Source organism: Sorghum bicolor, chromosome 6, assembly GCF_000003195.3.
Source record: "Sorghum bicolor cultivar BTx623 chromosome 6, Sorghum_bicolor_NCBIv3, whole genome shotgun sequence".
Taxonomy (NCBI): domain Eukaryota; kingdom Viridiplantae; phylum Streptophyta; class Magnoliopsida; order Poales; family Poaceae; genus Sorghum; species Sorghum bicolor.
In genome coordinates this window covers 46,307,807-46,332,679 of record NC_012875.2, presented here as the reverse complement: position 1 = coordinate 46,332,679, position 24,873 = coordinate 46,307,807, and the positions used below count along the sequence as shown (strand labels likewise).

At 43.9% G+C, this 24,873-nt stretch overlaps 4 protein-coding genes across 5 annotated transcripts; 1 reads left to right on the top strand and 3 right to left on the bottom strand.

Moving 5' to 3' along the window:
- On the top strand, positions 1,978-5,709 carry LOC8075862 (potassium channel KOR2). The gene is given in 10 exon segments (XM_021463409.1): positions 1,978-2,223; positions 2,618-2,839; positions 2,970-3,669; positions 3,797-3,868; positions 3,967-4,065; positions 4,221-4,442; positions 4,528-4,716; positions 4,860-4,935; positions 5,014-5,308; positions 5,461-5,709. Coding segments are annotated over 10 exon segments (2,292 nt in total). The 5' UTR covers positions 1,978-2,026; the 3' UTR covers positions 5,681-5,709.
- LOC8075861 (translation initiation factor IF-2) lies at positions 5,870-11,673 on the bottom strand. Of its 2 annotated transcripts, none has more exons than XM_021463407.1 (7): positions 11,276-11,673; positions 11,066-11,156; positions 10,902-10,968; positions 9,589-9,922; positions 7,850-8,884; positions 7,517-7,666; positions 5,870-6,644 (listed from the first exon to the last, which is right to left on the bottom strand). In XM_021463407.1, the coding sequence occupies exons 1-7, from the start codon at positions 11,300-11,302 to the stop codon at positions 6,210-6,212; spliced, it is 2,139 nt and encodes a 712-aa protein (XP_021319082.1). In that variant the 5' UTR covers positions 11,303-11,673; the 3' UTR covers positions 5,870-6,209. The 2 variants fall into 2 exon arrangements, with proteins under 2 accessions (XP_021319082.1, XP_021319083.1); XM_021463408.1 differs by having other exon boundaries at positions 9,589-9,908; positions 11,276-11,672.
- On the bottom strand, positions 13,719-16,387 carry LOC8075860 (PHD finger protein ALFIN-LIKE 7). The gene is made up of 5 exons (XM_021462609.1): positions 16,101-16,387; positions 15,962-15,994; positions 15,025-15,253; positions 14,379-14,496; positions 13,719-14,287 (listed from the first exon to the last, which is right to left on the bottom strand). Exons 1-5 carry the CDS (start codon positions 16,207-16,209, stop codon positions 14,024-14,026), a joined length of 753 nt encoding a protein of 250 aa, XP_021318284.1. The 5' UTR covers positions 16,210-16,387; the 3' UTR covers positions 13,719-14,023.
- On the bottom strand, positions 19,183-24,012 carry LOC8080358 (ferric reduction oxidase 7, chloroplastic). The gene is made up of 9 exons (XM_002446494.2): positions 23,544-24,012; positions 23,327-23,420; positions 22,715-22,912; positions 21,714-21,948; positions 21,152-21,479; positions 20,785-21,055; positions 20,427-20,682; positions 19,866-20,322; positions 19,183-19,731 (listed from the first exon to the last, which is right to left on the bottom strand). The coding sequence occupies exons 1-9, from the start codon at positions 23,806-23,808 to the stop codon at positions 19,535-19,537; spliced, it is 2,301 nt and encodes a 766-aa protein (XP_002446539.1). The 5' UTR covers positions 23,809-24,012; the 3' UTR covers positions 19,183-19,534.

The following is a 24,873-nucleotide window of genomic DNA, read 5'->3' as shown; positions in this document are numbered from 1 at the left end:
TACCACCTTTAATTTTGACCTCTTTCCTTAATCTTGTGTGGCCAAAGAGACCCCCTGGCCGGGGCATCACCCAGGTACTCTGGGCTTTGAAGACGACACGCAGGATGCGCACTAGCAAAGATACCCTGACAGCGACTTACCTACCCCTTTGATTCAGCTTTGACCAGTTTGTTATTACCGGCCGGAAACTGCCCTAGATGCTTGTCGAAATTCACTTGGAAAACCTTGCTGGTTCTTCGTTTCATTTGCCGGCCGCAGCCCACAGATGGTGAGCTTAGCTTAGTTCCAATATAATATATATTTTAATTAGTTAGGGCACTCCCAATACAGAAACTATCTGTTAGTTTCTATGACACAAGATACCACCCGTGGACACTATACATTCCAATGCAGTATTTTGTAATAGAGTCTAAAAAAATCAAACCAATCATCTCTACTCATTTCGTCAGATCATGTGCGGGGCAAGTTCTGTGTGGCCACACGCAACCGAAGCTTTCTCATCTCCTTGCTGCTCGTGAAGGTCTGAAGGAGGACAGGATTTGGCGCATGGGATCTGAAGACACAGGAAAGAAAGCACGCTACCCTCCCATCGCTGCAGAGACCGGTTTCTTTCGTCTCAAATCTCGCGTAGACGTCGTTTCTACATAAGACGTCGTTTCTTCATTTTTCTCCCTCTCTCTTCAATAAATGATCTGCCACATCAACAAATTACTTACGTGGCAGTGCAATTAATAGCTATAGAAACTACCATAGTTTCTGCATTGAGAATGCTCTTAGGCAAATTTCGCATTAACTGTTGTTAATTAGTTTGGTCGCCGCCAAATTTGTTCATGGGAATTCGGCAATGCCCTCGATCAAATGGTACTGGAACGCACGAGTCATATCGGTTCCGGCGATTTTTTTCTCGTGTTCCGAACGACGCCTGGAATTCCAAACGGGCAGATGCACGCTACTGTCTGTCTGCAAAAAAGAAAAAAAAAAGAAAAAAAAAAGGTAGCTGCCCGAAATCAGCTGATCCCTGCAGGATATGGATATTTGACTTGTCCTTGCGCTGCAATGCAGATAAAGCCTACATAAAGTGACTTGGCTGCATGCATGATGCATAAAGTGTTGAGATGGCCATTGCAGTGTTGCAGGCAGCAGCAACAACCATCACTGTGGGCATGTCAAATGGGAAAATACGTAGCTGCCTACAAACTATATACAAATTAGTGATGGCATACCTCGCACAAGCAAACTTGAATTTAGTTTCTGCAACGCAAGTTGTAGCAATGAGAGATATGTATATCGGCACATTCAGCAAAAGGGCCTGCACCGGCCGGGAGGAAGAGGAGAGGGCTGCAAAAAGGCGCTTATTGAGTGCGCCATGCCATGCGCTCTGCAGCAGGGGTTTTTTAAGCGTTTTAAAGGTGAGGTGATGACGAGAGAGACGACATGTGCTGCAAGCAACTGGAGTGTGGAGTCTCCCGGCCGGCCGGCGGCCATCCATCCATCCCCAGCCCCCAACAAACCTTGTGCCGAATGCTGGTGGCTGGCTATAGTGCCGTCTGTCGTCGTCTGTGTGCAGCACCCAATGACGGAATGACTCAACTGCCAGTTGCTCCTTCTTCAAACATTGTTAACAGCCACAAGTGGCAGGGCCACGTTAGGGCACTCATAATACAGATTCTATCATAAAATCTAAAGTTATTTATTACATCGAACAATGTGGATTTAGAATCTAAATAAGATTTGAAGTCTTATTTTTTCTATCTTTTTTTTAAATAAATATGTTGCCGCATCAGCAAAATACCATAAATAATATATAATTAGTTGTCTTAGACTTTGTGATAGAGTCTTGTATTGTGAGTGCCTAATATATATATATATATATATATATATATATATATATATATATATGCATATGCCCTGTGTGTGTGGCGTTCTGGACTTGCATGGCATTGCATAGAGAGACGCGAAAGCAGCGGTAAGAGAGAGTAGTGTAGATTAAGAGAGAGATCGAGCGAGCGAGAAGAAGAGGAGCATCATGGAGAGGGAGATGTCTGCAGAGTATGAGTTGAATGAGATAGATGCTGCGGACACCTTGCATGGCTCTGTGGGGAGCAGGCTCTCCCTGTTTGCGAGGGAGCTCAAGTCGAGGAGAAGCAGCTGGCAGAGCAGCAGCGCCCTCAGGCTTCCACAAAACTGCTTCTATGGCAGCTTCGTCATACACCCTAATGGAAGGTATGTAACATTAGAGTTTTTTTTTTTCTCATTCTCTTATCTGACATCTCATCCGGTCAGCACTTCCAGCTGATCGATGATGCTAGCTAGCTAGCTAGGTAGGTAGCAAAAGATGAAGCTGCCAATGCATGCAGAAGCAACTCTTTTTTGCATTCCACGTACATGTGCCGTTCATGAGAGATCGATATTGATTATTGAGCAGCCAATCAGAAAACCTTTGCATGGAATGAGATGTTCCTGATTAAGACAGGAATCATGCAGTGGAGGATATAACTGCCTACCGTTGCATTTCACTTTCATTCAGGCGTACTAGGCTACTAGCTTGTCCAATGATGCCAGTGTTCTTGATATAGCTGCTTAGCTGCCTGATCTATCTCTGCTCTGCTGCACACAGGTGGTACAGGATCTGGTCGACCGCGATGTTCCTGTGGTCCATCTACTCCACCTTCTTCACCCCATTCGAGTTCGGCTTCTTCCGGGGCCTCCCGGAGCACCTGCTGGACCTCGAGTGCGTTCAGCTCGTCTTCCTCGCCGACGTCGCCGTCCACTTCTTCCTCGCCTACAGGGACGCCCACACCTACCGGATGGTGTACGACAAGCGCAAGATCGCTCTGCGGTGAGGCCACGCCACGCCGGCCGGCCGGTTGCTCGATCTGGCCCTCGATCATCACCATTCTTTTGATCTTTTTTTCTCAAACCGTGATTTGACTGGCCTAGCAATTTCTGGTGTTCTTGCGCACGCACAGCTACATCAAAGGAAGCTTCGCTCTTGACATCCTCGGCTGCTTCCCATGGGACTTCATATACAAGGCGACGGGGAGGACGGAGGTGGTGCGGTGCCTGGTGTGGCTGCGCCTGTACAGGGCCCGGAACATCCTGGCCTTCTTCAAGCGGATGGAGAAGGACATCCGGATCAGCTACCTCTTCACGCGCATCGTGAAGCTCATCACCGTGGAGCTCCACTTCACGCACACCGCCGCCTGCGTCTTCTACTACCTCGCCACCACGCTGCCGCCGGCGCGCGAGGGCGGCACCTGGATCGGCAGCCTCACGCTCGGGGGCACCAGGTACATCAGCTTCAGGGAGATGGACCTGCTCACCCGCTACGTCACCTCGCTCTACCTCGCCATCGTCACCATGGCCACGGTCGGGTACGGCGATGTCCATGCGGTGAACCCGAGGGAGATGGTCTTCACCGTCGTCTACATCTCCTTCAGCATCCTCCTCAGCGCGTACCTGATCGGCAACATGACGGCGCTCATCGTGAAGGGGTCGAAGACCGAGAGGTTCAGGGACAAGATGACCGACCTCATCAGGTACATGAACAGGAACAAGCTGGGCGCCGGCATCAGGTCACAGGTGAAGGATCACCTGCTGCTGCAGTACGAGAGCAGCTACACCAGGGACAGAGTCGTCGACGACATCCCGGTCGCTGTACGATCCAAGGTACTCTTCTTCATAGTTCATACCAGAAGTATATATGACCAGGAGAGCTTCATTTGAAAATGTTGCATGCATATGTACGTAGTTAAGATTATATATGAACTTGTATTTTGGTTTGCAGATGTCCCAGACACTGTATCTGGACATGGTTTCAAGAGTGCACCTGTTCAGAGGATGCTCAGAAGACTTCCTTAGCCAGATTGTAAGATTTATTTGCAGATGTAGCAGAAGCTTCTTTCAGTAGTAATACAATCAGTATACGCATAGTGTTTATTCAAATCCTTCCGTTCATTGTTTCAGGTGGTAAAGTTGCATGAAGAATTCTTCCTCCCTGGGGAGGTTATCTTAGAGCAAGGCACTGTGGTGGATCAAATTTATATTGTGGTACACGGATGCTTGGTACGAATTGTCGACAGAAATTTACAATCATGGTTCTGTTGTTCATTTTCCAAGAAAAATACAAGATTTATGAGAAAACAGAACTGAGCTGCATCACTGCATGAGCACAAACAGCTAACCTTCAGTCATCATATTCCTGTTTGTGGCTGTTGCAGGAAGAGGTGGCCACGGGAGAAGATGGATCAGAGGAGATCATCTCAGAGCTCCTGCCCTACGACATCATCGGCGATGTCTCCGTAGTCTGCAATGTTCCACAACCACACACAGTCAGGGTCTGTGAGCTTTGTAGCCTCCTGAGAATTGACAAGCAGTCCCTGACCAGCATCCTGCAGATTTACTTCAAAGATAGCCGTCAGATCTTGAGCAACCTACTCAAGGTAAGCATGTCATGTCAATCAAAGAGAGTAAAATGTTTCCGCAGCCCGGGCCAGAATTTAGCTGAAAAAAAGAAGTGTTCTGTAGGGGCGAGCAACCGAGTCCAAGGGGAAGCAGTTGGAATCAGATATCACTTACCTGATATCAAGGCAAGAAGCAGAGCTGGTGCTTGGAGTGAACAATGCCGCGTACCATGGAGATTTGTTCCGTCTGAAAGGACTGATCAGTGCAGGAGCAGATCCGAGTAAACCTGATCATGATGGAAGGACTGCACTGGTATGTGACCTCTCTCATACAGTAATTACTATTCAGACTTCAGAAGTTCATTTTGTGAAAATATGAGCTGCAATACAGTAATTCCTTCTTTTGTGTATACAATTTTAGACAAATTTTATATTTACCAAAATCTCTCCTTACAGCATGTTGCTGCGTTAAGAGGATATGAAGATATCGTCAGGTTCCTAATTCAGCGGGGAGCCAATGTCAACAGCATAGGTATGCAGGAAAAATATTTTTGTAAAGTACACATTCTTTTACCCATACATCCTATAACAGCCGTATCTGAAACTGCAGATAAATTTGGTAATTCACCGTTGCTGCTAGCACTGAAATCAGGGCATGAGAGGATCACCTCTCTCCTAGTGAAGCACGGTGCGACCCTGAACCTAGAGGATGCCGGAGGGTACCTGTGCAGGGTCGTCACGGACGGCAAGGTCGATCTGCTCAAGAGGCTGCTCAGGTTCGGCGTCGACCCCAACTGCAAGAACTACGACCAGAGGACGCCGCTTCACGTCGCCGCTGCCGAGGGCCTGCACCTCGTCGCCACCATGCTCGTAGACTTCGGAGCAGATGTTCTCGCCAAGGACAGGTGCGTGGCAGTATTATGCATGAATTTTCACAAGAGTTTCAGAGGAAGCCATACAAATTGTATCGCGTGTTGGCATTGTGAAAACAAACAAACAAACTTTTTCTTGCGAAATGGAATGCATTCTTTGACGCAATGGCATGACTGCAATGCAGGTGGGGAAACACACCGCTGGACGAAGGTCGGAGATGCAGCAGCAGACCACTGGTCAGGATTCTAGAGCAGGCTAGGACTGTTGCAGTCACGCTGTGATCCAGCTCATGCTATGATCCAAAAACCTTCATTCTGTGTTCATGTGGGAACAGCTGGCAACTCCAAATGCATGTCTCAAATTCTCAGCAGCGGAAAATTACGGTTTCCACCGAAATTGGATAGATCCGAACAGCACATGAAAATAGTCGCTCACTGCACCAATGAAACTAGCGTTTTCAACCGATAGTACAAAATGCAACTACAATGACGAGTGATGCACCTTCAAATCTAACAGCATATGGTTGTCAGCTGACAGTGTTTCAGAAAGCGGGGCACGAGCAAGCACTGCATATATTGTTTAACATAGAAACATATTTAATCTGAATCCATAACGTGAAAAACTGAATGGTGTGGCAGTTACAGAGTATCAAATACTTTGCATTCACGTGACATGATTTTGGATAAATTATGAACCGGAATATACAATCCACTGATCTTTGTGATGAAGACATGACAGAAAAGACTACAAAGGCAACTAAATTCAGTTATTTTGTCCTAATTATCTCATATCAGAGTTTAGAAAGGGTTTTGGTTGCAGTTGCAACAAGTTGCTAGCGAACAAAATCTTGTTACACTCGAAACCTTTGGTCAGTTCAGCCCAACTAGCTGAATTAATTGAAATGGAACAGTGCCAGCCGCAACGATTACTGTATCAGCATTCAATCCGAACCGAACCACTCTGTGTCGAGATGAACTTAGGCTTCCTAATCACCTGCTCCAAACACTGTATGATATCCCCTACCTGGAAATCATCACAATCCTGAATCACCAGTCCACAGTCGTTACCCTTTTCGATTGTTTCTGCATCCTGCGTCTCCCGCTTCAGGGACGCACATGGACCCTCAAAGACAACATCTCCGCTCCTCAACAATCTCATGGTTCCAGATTTGCTGAAGTGACCATCAGTTATACGGCAGCCAGCAATTTTGATATCTGGTCCTTTTGACTTGCTGCGCCCTTTCAGCTCAAATATGTTCAGAACCTCAGCCTCACCTGAAACCTGGGTTTCAGTAGTTCCCGGTGCCCTCTCCACAATGGCCCTTCCCATTTCCTCAAGGAGGTGATAGATGACCTTGTGAAGCAAAACCTAAAGAATTAACATTATCATGTCAGATAAGTCCATTCACTCAGATGTATACAAAGATTACATATCAACTGAGAATATACAAGCAAAATAAATTAGTTCATGGGACTCCAGTAGTGTGGATAGTGGTCGTTGACACTTTAGCAAGTGGAAATACAAGGAGACCAACAGGCTGGTTCCCATTTCATGACACTCAAAGCAACACATGATGTGACCAAGAACAGCAAACGAGATTTGCAATACTTCAACACATAATTGCTTCTTTGTGAAATGATATAATTAGAAATGAAGCATGTTTTCAGGGGAAGACAACAGTTAATGTTAGAATAAATGCATGAGGTGCTGAAGCAATATAACAAGATGCAAGCAGATTTGAAGCTCAGGTTATTGTTCAAATCCACAAAGCAATTTCCACATAAGATTAACTAAACTTCTATCGATTTGCATACCAAAGAGAGGGAACGGGCCATTCTATGATCAGAACATTACATCTGTATTAAGTACTTGAGTTATGAATCTACAGACAGCATTGCTGTGTTCAATTCAATCCAATGGTAGTTATATCATTCTTCCCGGGGTACGAGAGATAAATTATCTTAATATCATCTTCCCAAAGGATTCCATAACATCTAAATATAAAGGTTCATTTGGTTTAACATCACAAAGGAAAAACAGAACGGACATGGATGGTCAAGATTCTAGCATCTGTGCACAAAACCAAGAGTTTCCAAAAATGGAAAATGGAACATTTAGCCAAAGATGCACTAAAGTCTGAAACTCAATGGTAGCATAGAACTCAAAGAAACAAAACAAAGTTTCTTGAAGCATATAATCACAACTAGCATTAGAAAAGTAGTGATTCATGAACATGAAACCTTTATGTTGGCTCTTGCTGCTGCTTGCGTGATAGAAATAGGTGGACTGCGAATGTTGAAACCAACTATATATGCTCCACATGCTTGTGCCAGGTCAATGTCATGCTGACTGATTGGGCCAACACCTACATGAACAACATTCACGAACACCTGCAGAGGACGTAGTATTAAATTACAAACTTATAACTAAAAAAATGGCATCATGCAAACAGAATAACCAGCAAGAGATTCACAGTTGGCACTTGGGAGTTTAACTTAAAAACTGCATAGTGTCATATTGTGTGACGCTAACTGCAGAAAGAAATAAGACATTAAATCTCTACGAGAAAATACCTGTGCACTATTAAGACTTCGTAAAGCATCTGTGACAGCTTGAACACTGCCTTGTACATCAGCTTTGACAATAATGGGCATTTCGACTCTTTCAGGAGTCTCTTCTTTAATTTCTAGCTCTTCTGCCATGCCTTCATCAATCTTTCGAAGCCTGTCTTTCTCCTGCTTCTTCTTCCGCCCTTGACTAAGCATTCTTGCCCTTTCTTCTGAATCAACAACTACAACATCATCCCCAGCCATTGGAAGACCCCTTAACCCCTCAATCTCAATAGGCATTGCAGGTTTTGCAGACTGTGTTATATTCCCTGCTGTGTCTCTAAGAGACCTAATTCTTCCCCACTCTGCTCCCACAACAATGTGTTGCCCACTAACTAATGTGCCATACTTGACTATAGCTGTTGCCAGTGGACCCCTGCCCCTGTCCACCCTTGCCTCCACCACAAAAGCCTGAGCAGGGCCATCTATTCTGGCTTTCAGGTCCATCATCTCAGCTTGAAGGAGCAAAGCCTCTTCCAATTTATCCAAACCAGATTTTGCTACTGCAGAGATTTCAACAACCTGCACATCCCCACCCATATCCTCCAAAAGTAAACCTTCGGAACCAAGTTGAATTCTGACCCTCTCAGGATCAGCTCCAGATTTGTCACATTTGTTTATTGCAACTACAATAGGAACATTTGCTGCTTTTGCATGAGACATAGCTTCCAGTGTCTGAGGCATAACACCATCATCTGCTGCAACCACAAGGACTACAATATCTGTAACAGCAGCACCTCTAGCCCGCATTGCACTAAAGGCAGCATGTCCTGGAGTATCAAGAAATGTGATAGATGCTCCCGACGGCATCTCAACAACAAAGGCACCTATATGCTGAGTGATACCACCAGCTTCCTTGGCAGCAACAGATGTTTGACGGAGAGCATCCAAAAGCGATGTTTTACCATGGTCAACATGTCCCATTACCGTTACAACAGCAGGACGTGGTTCATTCATGCCTTCACCAGTGTGCATTCTTCTGGTATTAACACCAAGTTCCTGAGCAAGAAGCATGAAACAGTGGGTTCTTATTATAAGAAACATAATTTTTCTAGAGATACTTGAAATGTTACATCATGGCAGAACTTTCCAGAAAATTGCAGAAAATGGAAATATGCAACATAAATGAAACCTGAGTACCTGACATGTGCAGGTTCAAATAAAAAAATATAAAATCAGTAGTAATGCATAACTAATTTTGCTATTGCTGGCTCATGGAATAAACCACTGCCACAATCTGAAATATTTCAAATTTCCTATATCATTGGAAAGAAAGCACTTAATAATATAAGTAAGCTTAAACTGTTGCAGATGGATTATAATAGAATGGGAGCAATGGTATAATCTATATTCTATGCTACTAATCAATCTGCAATTCAAAGATAACCAGGTTTGCTCAACAGACCTATCTTTGCAACAGGGGCAAAACCAGCTGAGAACATCATCGGGGTCATCAAGCTTAACTTCATTACATGATATGGTTTTTTTTTTGTTTAAAATGGCATTTTACCGAAGGATTTGAATATTTTACGGGGTCGGCGGACCCCGTAAACATGGCTAAATTCACCCCTGCTTTGTGACATAGGATGTAATGAAAAGGAGTGAAGACATATATCTGTAGCCCATTTCTAGTATGCTTCAGGCAATTAACAGATAGAACAATACCAGTTTATGTAATCTGAAAAGAGAATTAAAAGACATACCATAGCAACCAACTCAGCAAGATCAATGCTGATAGAGTCAAACTCAGATTCAACCTTTTCACCAAGATCTGCAAGTATGCCTTGAAGTGTACTAATATGTGCACCAGTTCGTTTGGAAAGGTCAAGCAAAGTCATCCCATCAAAAATCTCAACAGTTTTATCTGGTAAAGATTTTCTAGGTATCTTCGGTTTTCGTGCAACATATGGTGCTTCTACAGGAGGTTGCGTTCTATTTTCTTTCTTCACTCGCTTCTCCCTTTTGGGAGCTTTCAGACCTACAACATCCTCCCTTTTCTGACTCCATGCTAACATATAAACACCTGCATGAAAATTCCTATAAAGAAGATGGTATAGTCACCTGACATATAAAACCTGAAATCAACACAAAAGTAACAGTAGCAAGAATCCTAATAAAATGGTGCCTAAACTTCAATGTTAAACAATTATACAACATCAACTGTTTCAAAATACAAACAAATGAATGGGACTAGAAGGATAAAGAATGAGATGAGCAAACTATGAAATCCGAATTGAGTAGTTACCAAGGAAAATAAATTGTTCATTTGTTCAACCATAATGTTAATCATTGTTAGCAGAACAGTACCCTATATCATAAACTCAAAGGTCGATCATCAGAAGACAAGTAAAAATATTCATGTTTAATATATGCCACGTAAGCCAACTCAAAATACAATCAAGCATCATGTCTTGAAGTCCATATATTCAATCTACCTATAAGTTTTATCTTTAGAGAGATGTTAGCTTCAAACCACTCAAAAATCTTCAGGATCTGAAACAATCAAAAGTTCACATCCATGTGCTCATCAGTCACATACATGATTTTTAAGAATCAGAGATAAAGCAAAATATGAAGCACTACCATCACATGTTTTCAGTACTAACAGGTGTGGTGGAATTCAAATACTTATCTAGCACCAAATAAGATATTACTAGTCGCATACAACGTGTCAACACATCATCTATATAAATCAATTGTGAAATTTGAACAAAAAGGAGCTTCACTGATGAGTATCACATCAACTTAGTTTCTAAATTTGTGGTCACATGAAAGGTCAAACAATATGAGATGCAAATTGTTGCATACAAAAGTTGCAACCATCAGGCACCACTCAGAAGTTTGGAAGGTTAACAATAAAGTCAAAGTAAGTTTCATCCACATAGACGATTTCTGATGGATCCAACGCACCTACCAATCTCTAGTAGAACCAAATAATTATTTGAAATACATGTGTTGGATGCTTCAAGTATGTGTTGTATATTTTCGGAACATTATAGCACATATATAAACATACCTGATAGTGAAATGGTTAGAGGGCATGCAACTAGCAGAATGTTTGGGCCTATCACAGCAGTGAAGCTCTGCATTTCGGAAGCCGAACCAGATGTAACTCCGATCATCACTTTTATGAGAGATTCACACTAAACTTGAAGATGAGAGAGACAATGATCAACTTACGGGCCAGATTTCCGATTGTTCCATTTGAGAAATGCTTTTTGGCCCCGTGATCCTTACGGAACGCCAAATTCACAAGACCCGTATGAAAATCCTGCAATACGCAGACGTTAGCACAGATGCTACAAGAGCTTAATCCTGGAAAAATCGAAGGGAAAATCGGGGCTACGCACGCGCAAAGACTAAGCCCTCTGCAATTAGTTCCCATCTTACCTTCCTTCGCAGCATCCGCCACGCCATTCCTCCCGCCCCGTCGGCAACGACGAGCTGTAGCCCGAGCCCGGAGGCGTCAGATTCAGGCAATCGAGGGTCACGCTCGTTGGGTTGGTCCGGGGACGCCGGGATATTGGAGCCGGCGGTGCTGTACGGGCGACCGGCGGCGCGAGCGAGCGCTGTGTGGGAGCGGCGGCGGCAGCGTGGGAGAGAACAAGCAAGACGTGGGAGTGCGGCGACGCAGGCACTAGGGCTGGCGACGGCGGCGTGGGAGAGGGCAAGCACGGCGTGGGAGAATGGCGGCGCAGGCACCGGGTGCGAGCGGCGGCGGGCTGTGCGAGCAGAATCGCGCGAGCGGTCTCGGTAGGGAGGACCGGAGGAAAGAGATGATGCAGATCGTATGGGCCTAGGCCCAAAACGGTGTCTCCCTCATTTTTTCCCTTAAAAAAATTAAATATGTTTTTTTTTCTTAAGCCGTTCTTGAGGACTTGAGGCGAACAACAACTCAAGAAGGAGCTTTTTGAAAATAGACCACTACGAGAAGTAGGCTTCCATGATATGTCATTCCACGGTGGGGCTTTGTCAGCTTGCTATTAGGCCTTGTTTCCAAAATATTTTGCAAAAATTTTCAGATTTCCTATCACATCAAATTTTTAGACGTATACATGAAGTATTAAATATAGACGAAAATAAAAATTAATTGCACAGTTTGGATGAAATTTACGAGACGAATCTTTTGAGTCTAGTTAGTACATGATTGGATAATATTTGTCAAATACAAACGAAAATATTACTATTTATATTTTGCAAAATTTTTGGAAACTAAACAAGGCCCTATGAAACGTGACCCACCCGCTAGAATGCCATCGAGACTTAGAAACGAAACTTTTTGACTCATTTGCCCTTGCCCTTTCCTTGTTCCTTTCACAGGTGCACTTAGATTATGCCATGTCTAGCTACGTGCCAAATATTATGAATCTAGGAATGACAAAACGTCTTATAATTTAGAATAGAGAGTAGAATTTTAGGTTAAAATGGGCCACAATAAACGGAGTATTTTTTACATATAAAAGTAATCAAATTTAATGTTATCGGTCTGGCTAATTTAATACTTTACCATTTATCTTTATATTTTAGGTGTTTGTTTTTTTCAAACTATCAAACTATATATATAATTTTATCGATATTTGATTGTAAAAACAATTATAAATTCTTTTATTTGTAAAAGTTACTTAAGTAAGTTTGTTGCTTGAACATTCCTAAAACTTTAGACACGTGAAACATAGCAACTCCCAAGCACAGGCTAGGTGAAAACTTTTCAGATTAGGCTCCTTCCCCTCCTCGAGTGCGATAAACGGACAATGCCACATCAAGCTTGTGGAAGTGAAATATTGTTCTAAATTTTCTACTTTCTCCATAGAATATAATAGAATATAAGGTATCCAAGTTTGTCCTAAGCCAAACTATGCAAAGTTTGACCAAATTTGTATAGAAGAGTATTGATATCTACTACATCAAAGATGTAAATTATGAAAATAGATTTCATAATATATTCAATAATGCTAATTCAGTGTTGTAACTACTAATTTTCTTTTCTATAACTTTGATAAAAAGATTACATAGTTTAACTTAGAACAACCTTGGATCCCTTATATTTTAGGATGGAGAGAGTATACTTATACCTATTTTCAAATATTGAAAAGAAAATTTTCTTTTCCAGATTTTGGCCCACCACTCTTTTTTTAGCATAAGAATTCTAGCTGGTTTTACTCGATGAATTAGACATAACATAGTTGACCCATCTGTGATCCAAATTCATTTCCCGTGCTCATGCAAGTTGCAATAGTAAATGCCCAGGTACATATAAAGTTTGATTCTAAAACATATTGAAACATGTGATGTAGGCATGTATGGAGTAGAGTCCAATTCGAAGACGTACGAAACATGTGATGTAGGCTATATGTTCTATTGCTCCGTACAAAATACATGGAGAGGTCGCGAGAGGGAGGGACAGTGGAGGCTAAGAGGAGAGGAATCGAGGAAGCTGGACGAGGTGAGGATTGGAGGGGGAGCTCGGCATGGAGGCTGAGCTACTTGGGGTGCCGGAGGTGGAGGGGCTGGCGGCGCGCCGCCCACAGAGGGCGCCAGTGTCTCGGGAGAGAGAGAGAGGGGGGGGGGGAGAGACAGGAGGAGGGGGGACGGTAAGTTATTTTACTAAACGTGTGGCCACTGTTTCGTGGGAGATTTTTTGGCTGCCCACAAGAAGGCAATTTGGGGCGACGTGGCTGAATGTGGGATTTCCAGGTGACATAGCCAAGGGGAGAGGCGTGGGCTCAACATGTGTTTAATTGGTTTAACTTGGTATATAATAATATATAAAAAAACGGAAGGAGCATGGTTTCTGTAAAGAGCAGGCATCTCTATGATTTGACCATAGGAATGATAACGGCACGCAAGAAATGGGTCATCAGTTCATTACCATTTACCAGAAACGACTACATTACTCGGGGAGAGTTTTGACGTTTAAGAATGGCGTCCATTAACACTAGTGCACTACAAGAGCAGCTGCGGCTAAGAGCCTACTAAAAAGTACACCCAGGAGTAACAACGACTACGACTAGTGAGATGGAAACGACTGGTGGCACTGGTGTGCCCAGGTGCTGCCGAAACAGCAGGAAACGCCAACCCTCCCCAGTCGAATTGCTTACTATCCTAACTACATCAGCCAGGGGCGTCGGCGACCCATGCTCACTCTCTGCTTCTCTTGTTGCTGCAAGCGGGGCATTTGTACTGCTTGATGTAGTCTGCCCTCGCAGGTGTGATGCGGACACAGTCACCATGGTACCACTTCTCGCAAATGTCACAGCCAATCCAGAATTCTTCATTAGAATACCTCCCTCCACATGTACCGCACAGGTAAGCTTGATCCTTGTCGCCTCCATCTTCTTTGATGATCTGTTGCTCCTGCTTTGGCAGAGGCTGCTTTGCTGGCTTGCTGTTAGAATTGGGTTTCTTGGATGGAAGGAATTGAAGAGAAAATGCATTATCAGAAACTTGTGCAAACATGAGGGAGAAACAAAGAATGTTATGTTTATGTGCTTACCTTAGAACTCGACTTGGTTTTGCCATTTGAGCTGGGGGCTTTTGGTTGCTTCTTCCCAATTCCTGTCACAACTTCAAATACAGTGGGATGATTATTTATCATCATGTAGAGCCGTCTCCTGCAATTCAAAATCCAGTGGCGAGGACCATTGTCAGATTTCCCAATAACCAGAAGCAAACAAAACACTGACAATCATTTCCCATGATCATATGTGTACGTATGTATCATGCTTCCGCACCATTCGACAAATATCATAGGCAAATTCCAGATTCAGGAAAAAAAACATTTGTGCACAATGAATTTGGTCAGCGCCTCGGCAGTTTTCTAGTTTAAGGCTAATGCAGGCATGTTGATCCACCAAGCCTTTCCAATTATTGGTAATGCCCTAGACTCACATATCTAATCCAACTGGAACCAACATACAAGTTATAGAAAAATGTTTCTGAATGACATTGATAGCCTTGAGAGGCATCGTAACATGTGTTCAAGAAAGAAAGTAAAAAAAGAAAAAGAAAAGAGAGGCATGTTGGCAAGCAGAGGAAGAATCCTCTGAAGCAAATATATTAGACACATGGAAATATCAAATTGAAAGGGTAAAACTTTAATAAAGAAATTAAATACATTGGAGTGGAAAATATGACCAGACCTGGCATCTTTATCAAATCCGAAGCGAGCCCCAAAGTAAAATGCCACAGCAATCAACCATGCATCACTGTGCACAGCTACCAGCGAGAGCCAATCTTTCTCTGGCATTCCATCACGAGCAAAGTTTATTCCCAGTGCGGGCTCTGGTAGTTCTGGAGGAACTTCCTCAGCAGGAACGGTCACTTCCCAGGTTTCATTAGATAGTCCATAGAGGCACAAGTTCTCCTTCTCTGGAAAAAAAAAAAGCCCACTTCAAATCAGCATTATGGCCACAGAGAAGACTTTCAATGACACTTTTGATAACACAAAATGGCACATATAATGTGTAAGAATGAAGTAGTAGGTTGATTAATTCAAGCAAGCAAGCATATAGAAGCGGATTTTGCCAGCGCGGACAGAACAAGTAACAACTCCTACATAATATCTTTCAGCAAAGCGACAATTCAAGAGAATTTGGAATATTCTGCAGCCAGGTAAAAAGGCATGTGCATTCTACCACACTCTGTGGTCAACTAGACCCTTTTTTTTATTGCAGCAAGCATAACTGCAAGTGAAACTAGGCGCTAGCATCCTCTAATTCAGATTAACGACGAATAAAAGTCAGATAACGAACAGAAAAGCTTCAACGCCCAACAAGCGCCCCAAATTTTGCAAGACTTAAACAAATCTACAGGCCCTCACTACGGTTGACCTAAATAATGATTAGACATCATGCAGATACGCAGAACCAAGCGTCAGCAATCGATAAACCATACAACACAAAATCCTACGACAACAAGGCGCACTGGAACTTCACCGAGCGCCACAAGAGCAATCCAATCGAGTAATGTAAACCGACACCCAGAAACGCAGTAGGGTTAAACAGACCTCCGCATTGTGCACGAATCGTCTCCAGCGGAACCAAAAAAAAAAAGCAGAAGCAAAGCAAGAGTACTGACCTGGGTCGCACAACTTGTAGAACTTCTCCACATCTGCGCGCCACGGAAACATCCAAGCAAACGAAACCGTAAGCCACGAATCCCACAGCAAAATCCAGAACAAAAAAAAAACGACCGCGGGAACAGGAAGGAGAGATACCGGTGGTGAGTGCCTTGAGAATGCCGGCACGGCGGGCGCGGAAATCCGTGAAGACATCCTCGGGGGTGCGCGTGTTCGGGAAGATGGCGGCCGAACCGGACCCGTCCATCGCGGCCGCTAAGCCGCACTGCAGCTTCCGGGGAGGAGCGGTGGCGGCGGTCGATGCGAGGCTAGGGTTCAGGCGGAAGAGGACGAGGAGGCGGCGTCGGAGGTGGTGGTGGTGGCGGCCTGGCGGGTGCGGACTGCGGAGTTGCGGGAGGATAGAAGTTCAGAACCGGGTGGGGGGAAGCTGAAGGGCTTCGCTGTAAATTTATTAAATTGGTTGGGGTCCGGGAACTTGCGTCTGATGCAAGCTCTATTTTCGAGTTGGACCTTGGTTGGACGCTTCTCAGGCCCACACGTTACTGGGCCAGTTTATTTTTATCACCGTTTTATTATAGTTCGTGTTTTGGTAAATATCAATGATTTGACACCAAACAATATATCCCTCTCCCTTTTTATCCATCATTATGGTATTCATGCTGATCAAATATTTTTAGAATAATTAAATATAAAAATATTAGCAATATTTATATCTCTAAATATATTAAACATAAAAATAAATTCAATGATATACTACAAACAACATTTCCTCAACAACGTCTCATTTGACCATTAAGACATGCACAAGAAATTTCAAATAAAAAATGTAATTTTAAATTCTAATTATGCATTAGCATGTATTTATGTGGTTGACTTTGCAGCAACATTATCTTTTCTAGAGAACATCACGATGACAATGCGTGGAGTTACTGGACCATTAGCGCAGACGTAGTATGACTTCTCGCACTCCGGAATATATGTGTACAACTTGGGCCGTGTTTAGTTCGAAAAATTTCAGAACACAGTAGCATTTTCGTTTGTTTGTGGTAATTATTATCCAATCATAGATTAATTAGACTTAAAAGATTCGTCTTGTAAATTCTGACCAAACTAGTGCAATTAGTTTTTATTTTCATCTATATTTAATACTTCATGCATGCGTTTAAACATTTGATGAAAAATTTTAGGTTTTAGAGTGGAAATAAACAAGGCCTTGGCCAACAACATTCCATAGATGTGATTGCTCCTTTGTTCGTTGTTATCAATCTGGCTAGCAATGCGAACACACACCCACGTAAAAAAGATTCGATCATATCTCAAGATGGCAATGGGTACGTACTCGACAGGTAGTGGCTATCTATGCCTACACCTGCGAAGTTTAAATTATACCTGTCGGGTTACCCACACCCGCATACAGGTAGAAAAATACTCTTATACCCAAACTTGTGGGTAAATTCTACCCAACGGGTAACCCGCACCCGATAGTATATCCGAGAATTACATATAAACATTAGACATTCACATGCAAAATAAATCATTCTAAGCCTCCAACAAGTTACATACTAATATTCATATAATAATGTTGATTCATATAATAAAATAAATTATTCGTTTGGCTGATAAGCCGTGGCAGAAAGTACTGTTAGCTGATTTGTTGTGAGAAAAAAAACACTGCTAAATGGGTGGCTGATTCGGCTAATAAGCTCAAGCAAACAATATAATACTAGGAGTGTTTAGTTAGATTTAGACTAAATTCATGGGTTATATAGGGTAAAATCACAATGGTGGCTAGTTATTTTGGCGAGTATTTTTTACCCGCGGGTAGGCGGGTATGGGTAGTATACACCCACATTCGTACCCGCCATACCCGATGGGTATAGGATTTTGTCCAATAATATACCCACTGGTAGAAAAATCATCTCATACCCGCCTCTTTATCGGGTAAAACCTATCGGGTATTCGGGTTTCGGATACCCGTTGCTATCTTGAATCATACCTGTAGGAGGGTGACACCACAAGTATAGTGTGAGCTTTCAAGCCCCTCAAGTAATAACTGGTTTCCAGTGGTTACTTTTATGGCTAGTGTGTGTCTTAGGAGCAACAGAAGTCTTATGTTGGGTCACAAAGCATGAAGGTAAAGAAGTGTCCTTAAATGATGATGATAAAAGAATTTAATGATAACTTTGTATGTGTGGCTAATGTATGGTTTGGAGAATCAAGTGTAAAGTTATACCACAATGCATGAAAATGAAGAAATTTGGCAAGATAACCATGCTAGATAACCAAGAACTAAAGATTGAAGATGAAGAGCAATCAAGAGTAAAGCAAAACTATCTAGGACTTAAGATTAAGGGCAAGGATCACAGATGAATCAGGTGTTTCAAGTGAGGACTCAAGATTAAAGACCTTTCAAGAGTTAGGTATTGTCAAGAAGAGAATTTGAGTGTGCATAGCTTGACCAAAAGTTCATATGCATAGCTTGACCAAAATTATTAGGCAGCTATGAGAGAATTTGTGACCTTTCGATGAAGGCGAGGTGGTCTCTTGCTGGTGCAAGCAACACAGGGTAGCATGATGCTATGACCACCTTATGTCGCCGTGGCCAATGAGCAAAACTCTTTAACTATAAAAACCAATCAAGTGAACTTTTGGTGGTTGAATATTAAAAATAGTGGAAACTGGATTTCACAAAAGCTTGCTATATGACAATCAAAGAAGAGGCGTTAGATTATGTCTCCAAACCACAAAAGCTGCACTTGCCAGTGTCAATGGGGATTTCATAGCTCAGTTTTCAAAACACTTGTATTTTGGAGACAGTGCAAAAGAGTTCCATCCCCATGAAACTATCTCTGCTCCCATAAAACTCTCATCATATTTCTCTTCATCAATATAGTGCCACATCAATATATTTAATGTACATGACAGTCTTATGAACCAATATATAGTGCTACGTCAACATATTTAATGTACATGACACTCTTATGAACCCCCATTAAGACTAATCTTAGTGTCACCTTTTCAACCCCTCCTCAACAAATTATTCTTTGCTAAAAACACCTCTTTTAAATGAAAAGAAAAATTGTATCTTCAAATCAAAGGTAACCTAGCACTACAAAACAATTTTTACCCAGGAATCCCAAAGGGACCTAAAGATAACATTTTCACTACTAAATCTTGCAACGCAACATACATAGCATACCTTGACAGACTCACAGAGCCATAAGAAAATAGAAATTCACGCATTAGACGCAAAAACACATGACATGATTATTTCACGTGTTTTTTTTTCGCGATCGGACCATTCACGTGTTTTGTCAGCCTTTTAACCTTCGTGCTTCTACCATGCATGCATATGCGCTAACACGCATACAGATTTATACATCTCTTGTAACTTTACTAACATAGTAATTATCAGCTATATACATAGATATATATATACACGATATCATACAGGATCAACATGTATATGCAACTACCGTGTGTGTGTGTGCTGTGCAACATACATGATGGTGACCCAGGGTCCACCCAATTTAATTCCGCTCGTTGAACCCACCGACCGGAGACGTGTATGATTAGAGGTCGAAGCTGTGGCTGTTGAAATGGAAGACCGCGCTGCTCCTGCTCTTCTCCGCCCCGCCGCCGCCGCGGCGGCGGAGGTTCCGCGCCCTGCACTCCCTCGCCACGCTCGTCTGCAGCCCCGGCGGTCCGCACACCAGCACGCCCACGTCCGCCGCGTCCCCGGCGCGCTCCGCGAACGCCGCGAACTCCGCTGAAATCAGTCCACAACCACAAAACAACTCGATCCGCCATTAGTTCGCGCTCGGCTCGGTCGTTGCATATGCATACAGTGATCAGCTCCAGTTTCAGGGCTGGGCGTGCTGCATGTGTGAAACAGTCAGTTACCTTCGAAGTTCGGCCGGCACCCGTACCGGGTCGTCCGCAGGGCGGCGAGGCTGACGCCGGGGACAGCGTCGTCGTCACCGCCACCTGCCGCAGCCGCGGGGCCTGTCTGCTCGGCGCGCGGTGACTGGGAATCGGCGGCGGCGTCCCACTTGTCGCCCTCCATCCTCTGCTTCTCCGACAGATGCCACAGGAGAACCACGAGGCCGCCGGGTAGGGCGACGCCGGCAACCATGCACAGCATGAACAGGAGGCTCCGGTACCACCACGCCACCACGTTGTGCGGCTTCACGTAGTAAGCCTCCACCAGGGTGAACGCCAGGAGGAAGCCGAGCGTGGACGCCAGGAAGTACATGGCCGCCCAGAAGTTGTCCCCGGTGCCGACCAGACCAGACATGGTCGAACCGTTCTTGACGAACATGCCAGGGACTTTGCGGTCGTCCACGACGATGCCGTCCTCCTACAATTCCAAGTGTGGAACAGTGAGCTCCCTACTTTTTAGTTGTGTACGAAAAAGGAGAAGAAGATTCTTGAAGAGCCGTTTAACTGATGACTAGTTCTTACCAATGGGGGCAAGGATTCTTGAGTCACGAAGGCCTGGATGTCCAGTTTCAACCTGTCCGAGACAGATGAACTGATGGTCTGAGCATCAACAGCGGACAAGAGAGAAAGCTCCTTGGACTTCTTGACTGACCAAAGGACCAGCACGTTCTTGGGCATGCATTGCTTGCCCTCCTCGATCCTGTGGATTATGTCGCTCAAGATCGCCAAGAACGGCGATATTCCAATGCCTCCTGCCACCAAGATGAGATTCTCGTACCTGAACACGTATCAAGCAGAAGTCATGAGCTTAAAATTTATTCAGTGGCATCAACGGAATAAACTAGTAGCTAGTGAGTATTCGGATCAAGTGAAAACTCACATCAAGTGGTAGGGTGATTCATGCCCATACGGGCCTTCCACGCAGGCTGTCATGCGTCCGCATTGCAACTCAGAGTCACCCCTGTTCTTGTCCTGGACATCGGTGATGATGCTCCTCAGTTTTTCAGTCCATGTGCCGAGTATTTTTATGAGAACCGACATGTGGTATCTCCCATCCATGGGACTTGAAGATACACTGAACGGATGCCACTGCAAGAACGATAGCTCGCGCACTTGAATGAAGATGAAACTCAAAGCATTGTAGCGGAGGCCTGTGGAACACCAGAGGTAATTGTTCAAGCCTTGAAGGAACCGTGACAACAGAAATGGAACAGTGATTAATACAGAGAAAGGAATTGGCTCTGTACCTGGTGGTTTTGAAAATACTAGCTCCACCGTCCCACATGGGCGGCAGGCGGCTGAAATGATGTCAACTTTGGCCCTTGACTGCCAGAACCTTAAAAAGCGGTCGAGCATGAAGAGGAACACAACCCCGGCCGAAATACTGAAGAGGAAGTTGCCGACATGGAACGCCAAGAACACGATGAAGATGACGTAGAGCTGGTGGGTGTAGAAGAAGAGCTCAAAGAACCTCTTCCTCACTGGGTGAAGTGATGTCACCCACATAAGTAGGCCGGCTGCCAAGCTGATCACACCAGGCAGGTTTGCTACTCCAGTTTCATTCCATTCTCTCATCTATAGAAAAACAAAAGCCAATATGGCTTGTTACTAGTGTTCTGAGATGCATGACACGTGTAGCAACAAAATACTATATGCCGTCAACCAAAAATTAAGCCATCGTTGATCGAGAATAGTTCTAATTCAGCTTTTACCCTTCAAAATTTCCCATTGTGTGATTTAGTAGATAGTGTTTTCTTTAATTGTCGCAAATCATTAACCCTTTATGGTTCTAAAACACTTAGCACTTACTTCTTCACGGAGGCGCCCTTCCATGGACCATGAGATCACAAAGAACAAGCCATGCAATGTAAAGAGAGCCATAGTGAGATGACCCAACCAGACGTGGTATCTTGTAGCATGCTCAAATGGAATATCGATAAGCCGGAGGAGAACTGAGCCTCTTGCGACTGGCAGGAAGAGGAAGAGCATGCAGAACAACCCAACCGCCCCAAAACGGGCGCCAATGACATCCAGTATCAATTCACTGTGCAAGGAAAATTTTTTAGTACTTTAGAACTTTGTTGCTCAGATCATCAAACTAATTCATGATACTGACTAAAATCCGTTGTTTAATTTTCAACAGTGGTATGAGTAAGGGCCCGTTTGGGAGGGATTCGGGTGGCTCCGGCTCCCACCTGGCACCTGCATAAATACTGTTATCCACTATTCACTGGAGCTAAAATTCTCTCACTTCCCTCTCTTTCTCACAGATCAAGTAGGAGCAGAAGCTAAAGTTTTTAGCTCCAGCAGCTCCATTTGTGTCAGTGAGAGAAGAGAGGAGGAGAGAGAAAAATAGATCTTAAGTACAATACCAGCACAGTGCTTATGTTAGAGAAGCTGGAGCACCCAGAATCCCTACCAAAGACACCCTAAGATAACTACACAAGTTGTGTAGTGATTGCCTATGAGGCTAAATCTACAGTACTGCAGACAAGAAGAACTTGATTGTGTACGAATCATTACAAGGCAGATTAGACAGAAGTATTGCAATATAAATAACTGCATACAGAGGATCATTACATCGATGAACTACTATGTGTGCATGTTTTCCACAACTTAAGCAGTAACTCTAACACTGCAGTAGATATATAATCATGTATCATCTACATAAGATTTTCCTATGAACAGCCTAGATAGTTTACTGGCGTGTATGACACTGTTGTATTCTAAATAAACAAGTAACGCTGCTGACTTTGCAGGTAAATCTGTTAGTGGGTTTCAGTCCAACAGTCGTTCATTATAGAACATACCTCTGAGTCATTGATGGAAGGTCAAATTTTGAGACAAGGCTCACGCTCTCCACGGCATAATAGGTCATTGAGTAGACAACAAAAATTATAAACAGGACAATTCCGATGAACTCAGCTGCAGAGACAACTCCAAAGGGGCCGTCTACAAGAACAGGGAAAGTCCAGAGCCTGAAACTCAGTGACCGCAGCTTCTTTTTTCTGGCACACAAGTAAAAGTAGGGATGAATAATGGACATGAACAAGGAGCAGGAGCAGACAACTATTAAATAAATCTATGTAAAGATTATGCAAGGCTCTGCCCTGAACTCAAAATGTTCAGATTATCCTGAACTTACAATGTTCGAATCTGAACCTATCGTCCTGTGCTGGTTCTGTAGCAATTAAGAACAACTATGTAATTGAAATAGCACCTAAATAATTGGACTAACATGCCTAGTCTTGTTCAAGTTATCAAAAGAATTCAAGTACTATACTAGTTATAAAATAGTCAACATCTGTGACTCTGAATTCTGTTAAATTACTAAACTACCCAGTTCCCACAATTCAGGAAGTATAGTCTTTTAAATTCTGAAAACTAGTAGTATTAAACAAAGGGTGAAAAAAAAAACTTACTCCACCACACGCTCACTCGGGAAGAATGAGATGTAGACATATGCCAGAAGCGCAATGATCAGAATGGGCGCGCTGAAGGCCAGGAAAATACCCCCTGCAAGAATTTACGAACAAGAAGAGAAGGGGGAAAGAACCCCAGTCACTTACTCTAACCTGCGTCAATTTCAGAAGGGGGTTAAAAGGAGGAGGAGAGCACAATTTCTCGCCGAGACCGTACCGGCGATGCCGAACATGGACTCCTTGCTGAGCCTGACCCACTTCGTGAACACTGCCTGCACGGGCTTGGTCGGGTACAGGAAGATCCCCGCGGCCCAGGTGAGGAACACCGCCCACATCAGGAACTTGAGCACGGTCCTAGCCAGCGACGGCAGCGCGGCAGAGGCCGCCGGCGCCGGCGCCGAGGACGAGCCCTTAGCACCGGCGGCGGCATTGCCGACGCCGGTCTGTCGTTGCTGCAGGAGCGGCTCCCGCTCGTGGGCCATGGCCAGGAGAAGGGAAAGCGGTCGCGCGAGAGAGAATCTAGGGGGGAAAGCCCGCACTAGCTTGTGCGTCCTGTGGGGCTAGGCCCTGCCGCCTTTATACGGCTACTAGGTATAGGTGCTCCGTGCTCGTCTCCGACGGCGATGGGCGGGCGACGAGCGCCGAGGGCGCGCAGGGGATGCCATGGTCAGGTGGTTGCGTCGTTGCAGAGCTGAGTGGCGCAGTGCCAGTGAGCCACACAACCAACGTGTGCTTCGGAAGGCCCCACCCATGCCGATCAGGTACGCAATTAGGCTAATTAGCCAATTACCATGCAAACAAATCTGACAACTAGATTGACTATCACTATCAACCAGCGCGTTGCCGGCAAATAAACAAACAAATAATCAAACTATACGCCCCGTTTCCTTAGCTTCCTCGTAGCATGCTGTAAAAGAAATGTTCACAAAGTAGTGCCTTTTTTAGAATAAAAAACACTTGTTTTTTTAAAAGAAAATGGTATAGTCTTTTAATGCAGAGTCAGCAAATATTTTTAAAGTTAGAAAATATTGATAAGATATAACTTATAGTAAAATAAAAATAGGAGTATATCTTGTAGAAGGCTCTACATAAAATCTTATCTAAGAATGTAAGGATTTATGGCCAAACGACGAATGCCATAATTTTTTTTAAAAAAAAAACTCAACGTATATAGCAAGGAAAATTCTCTATTTTAGTTTTGATGTGACCTATTTATTTATGTGTCATGCTCACTGGCACTCAACGTTATTATCATTCGGAGATGGATTTTCATATGATATTGGATTTCTTCACCTAGCAACACCCTGTTACATAAGCGGGTGATACTAGGAGAAAACTTTACAAACAATTGTTTTTCAAACTTGTCGAGTACCATAATCCAGGTACTCAAAGCAAGAGCTAAGAACCTCATCTTCTTCCTTAAACAAGAGACTAGATCGACCAAATAACCATTCTATGTCTCGCGTGAGACCTGACGACAAGGCCTAAGGTGGAGCCGAGACCAGCCCACTCCCTCCGCCTCGCCCGACCCTAGGGCTCGGCGTCCT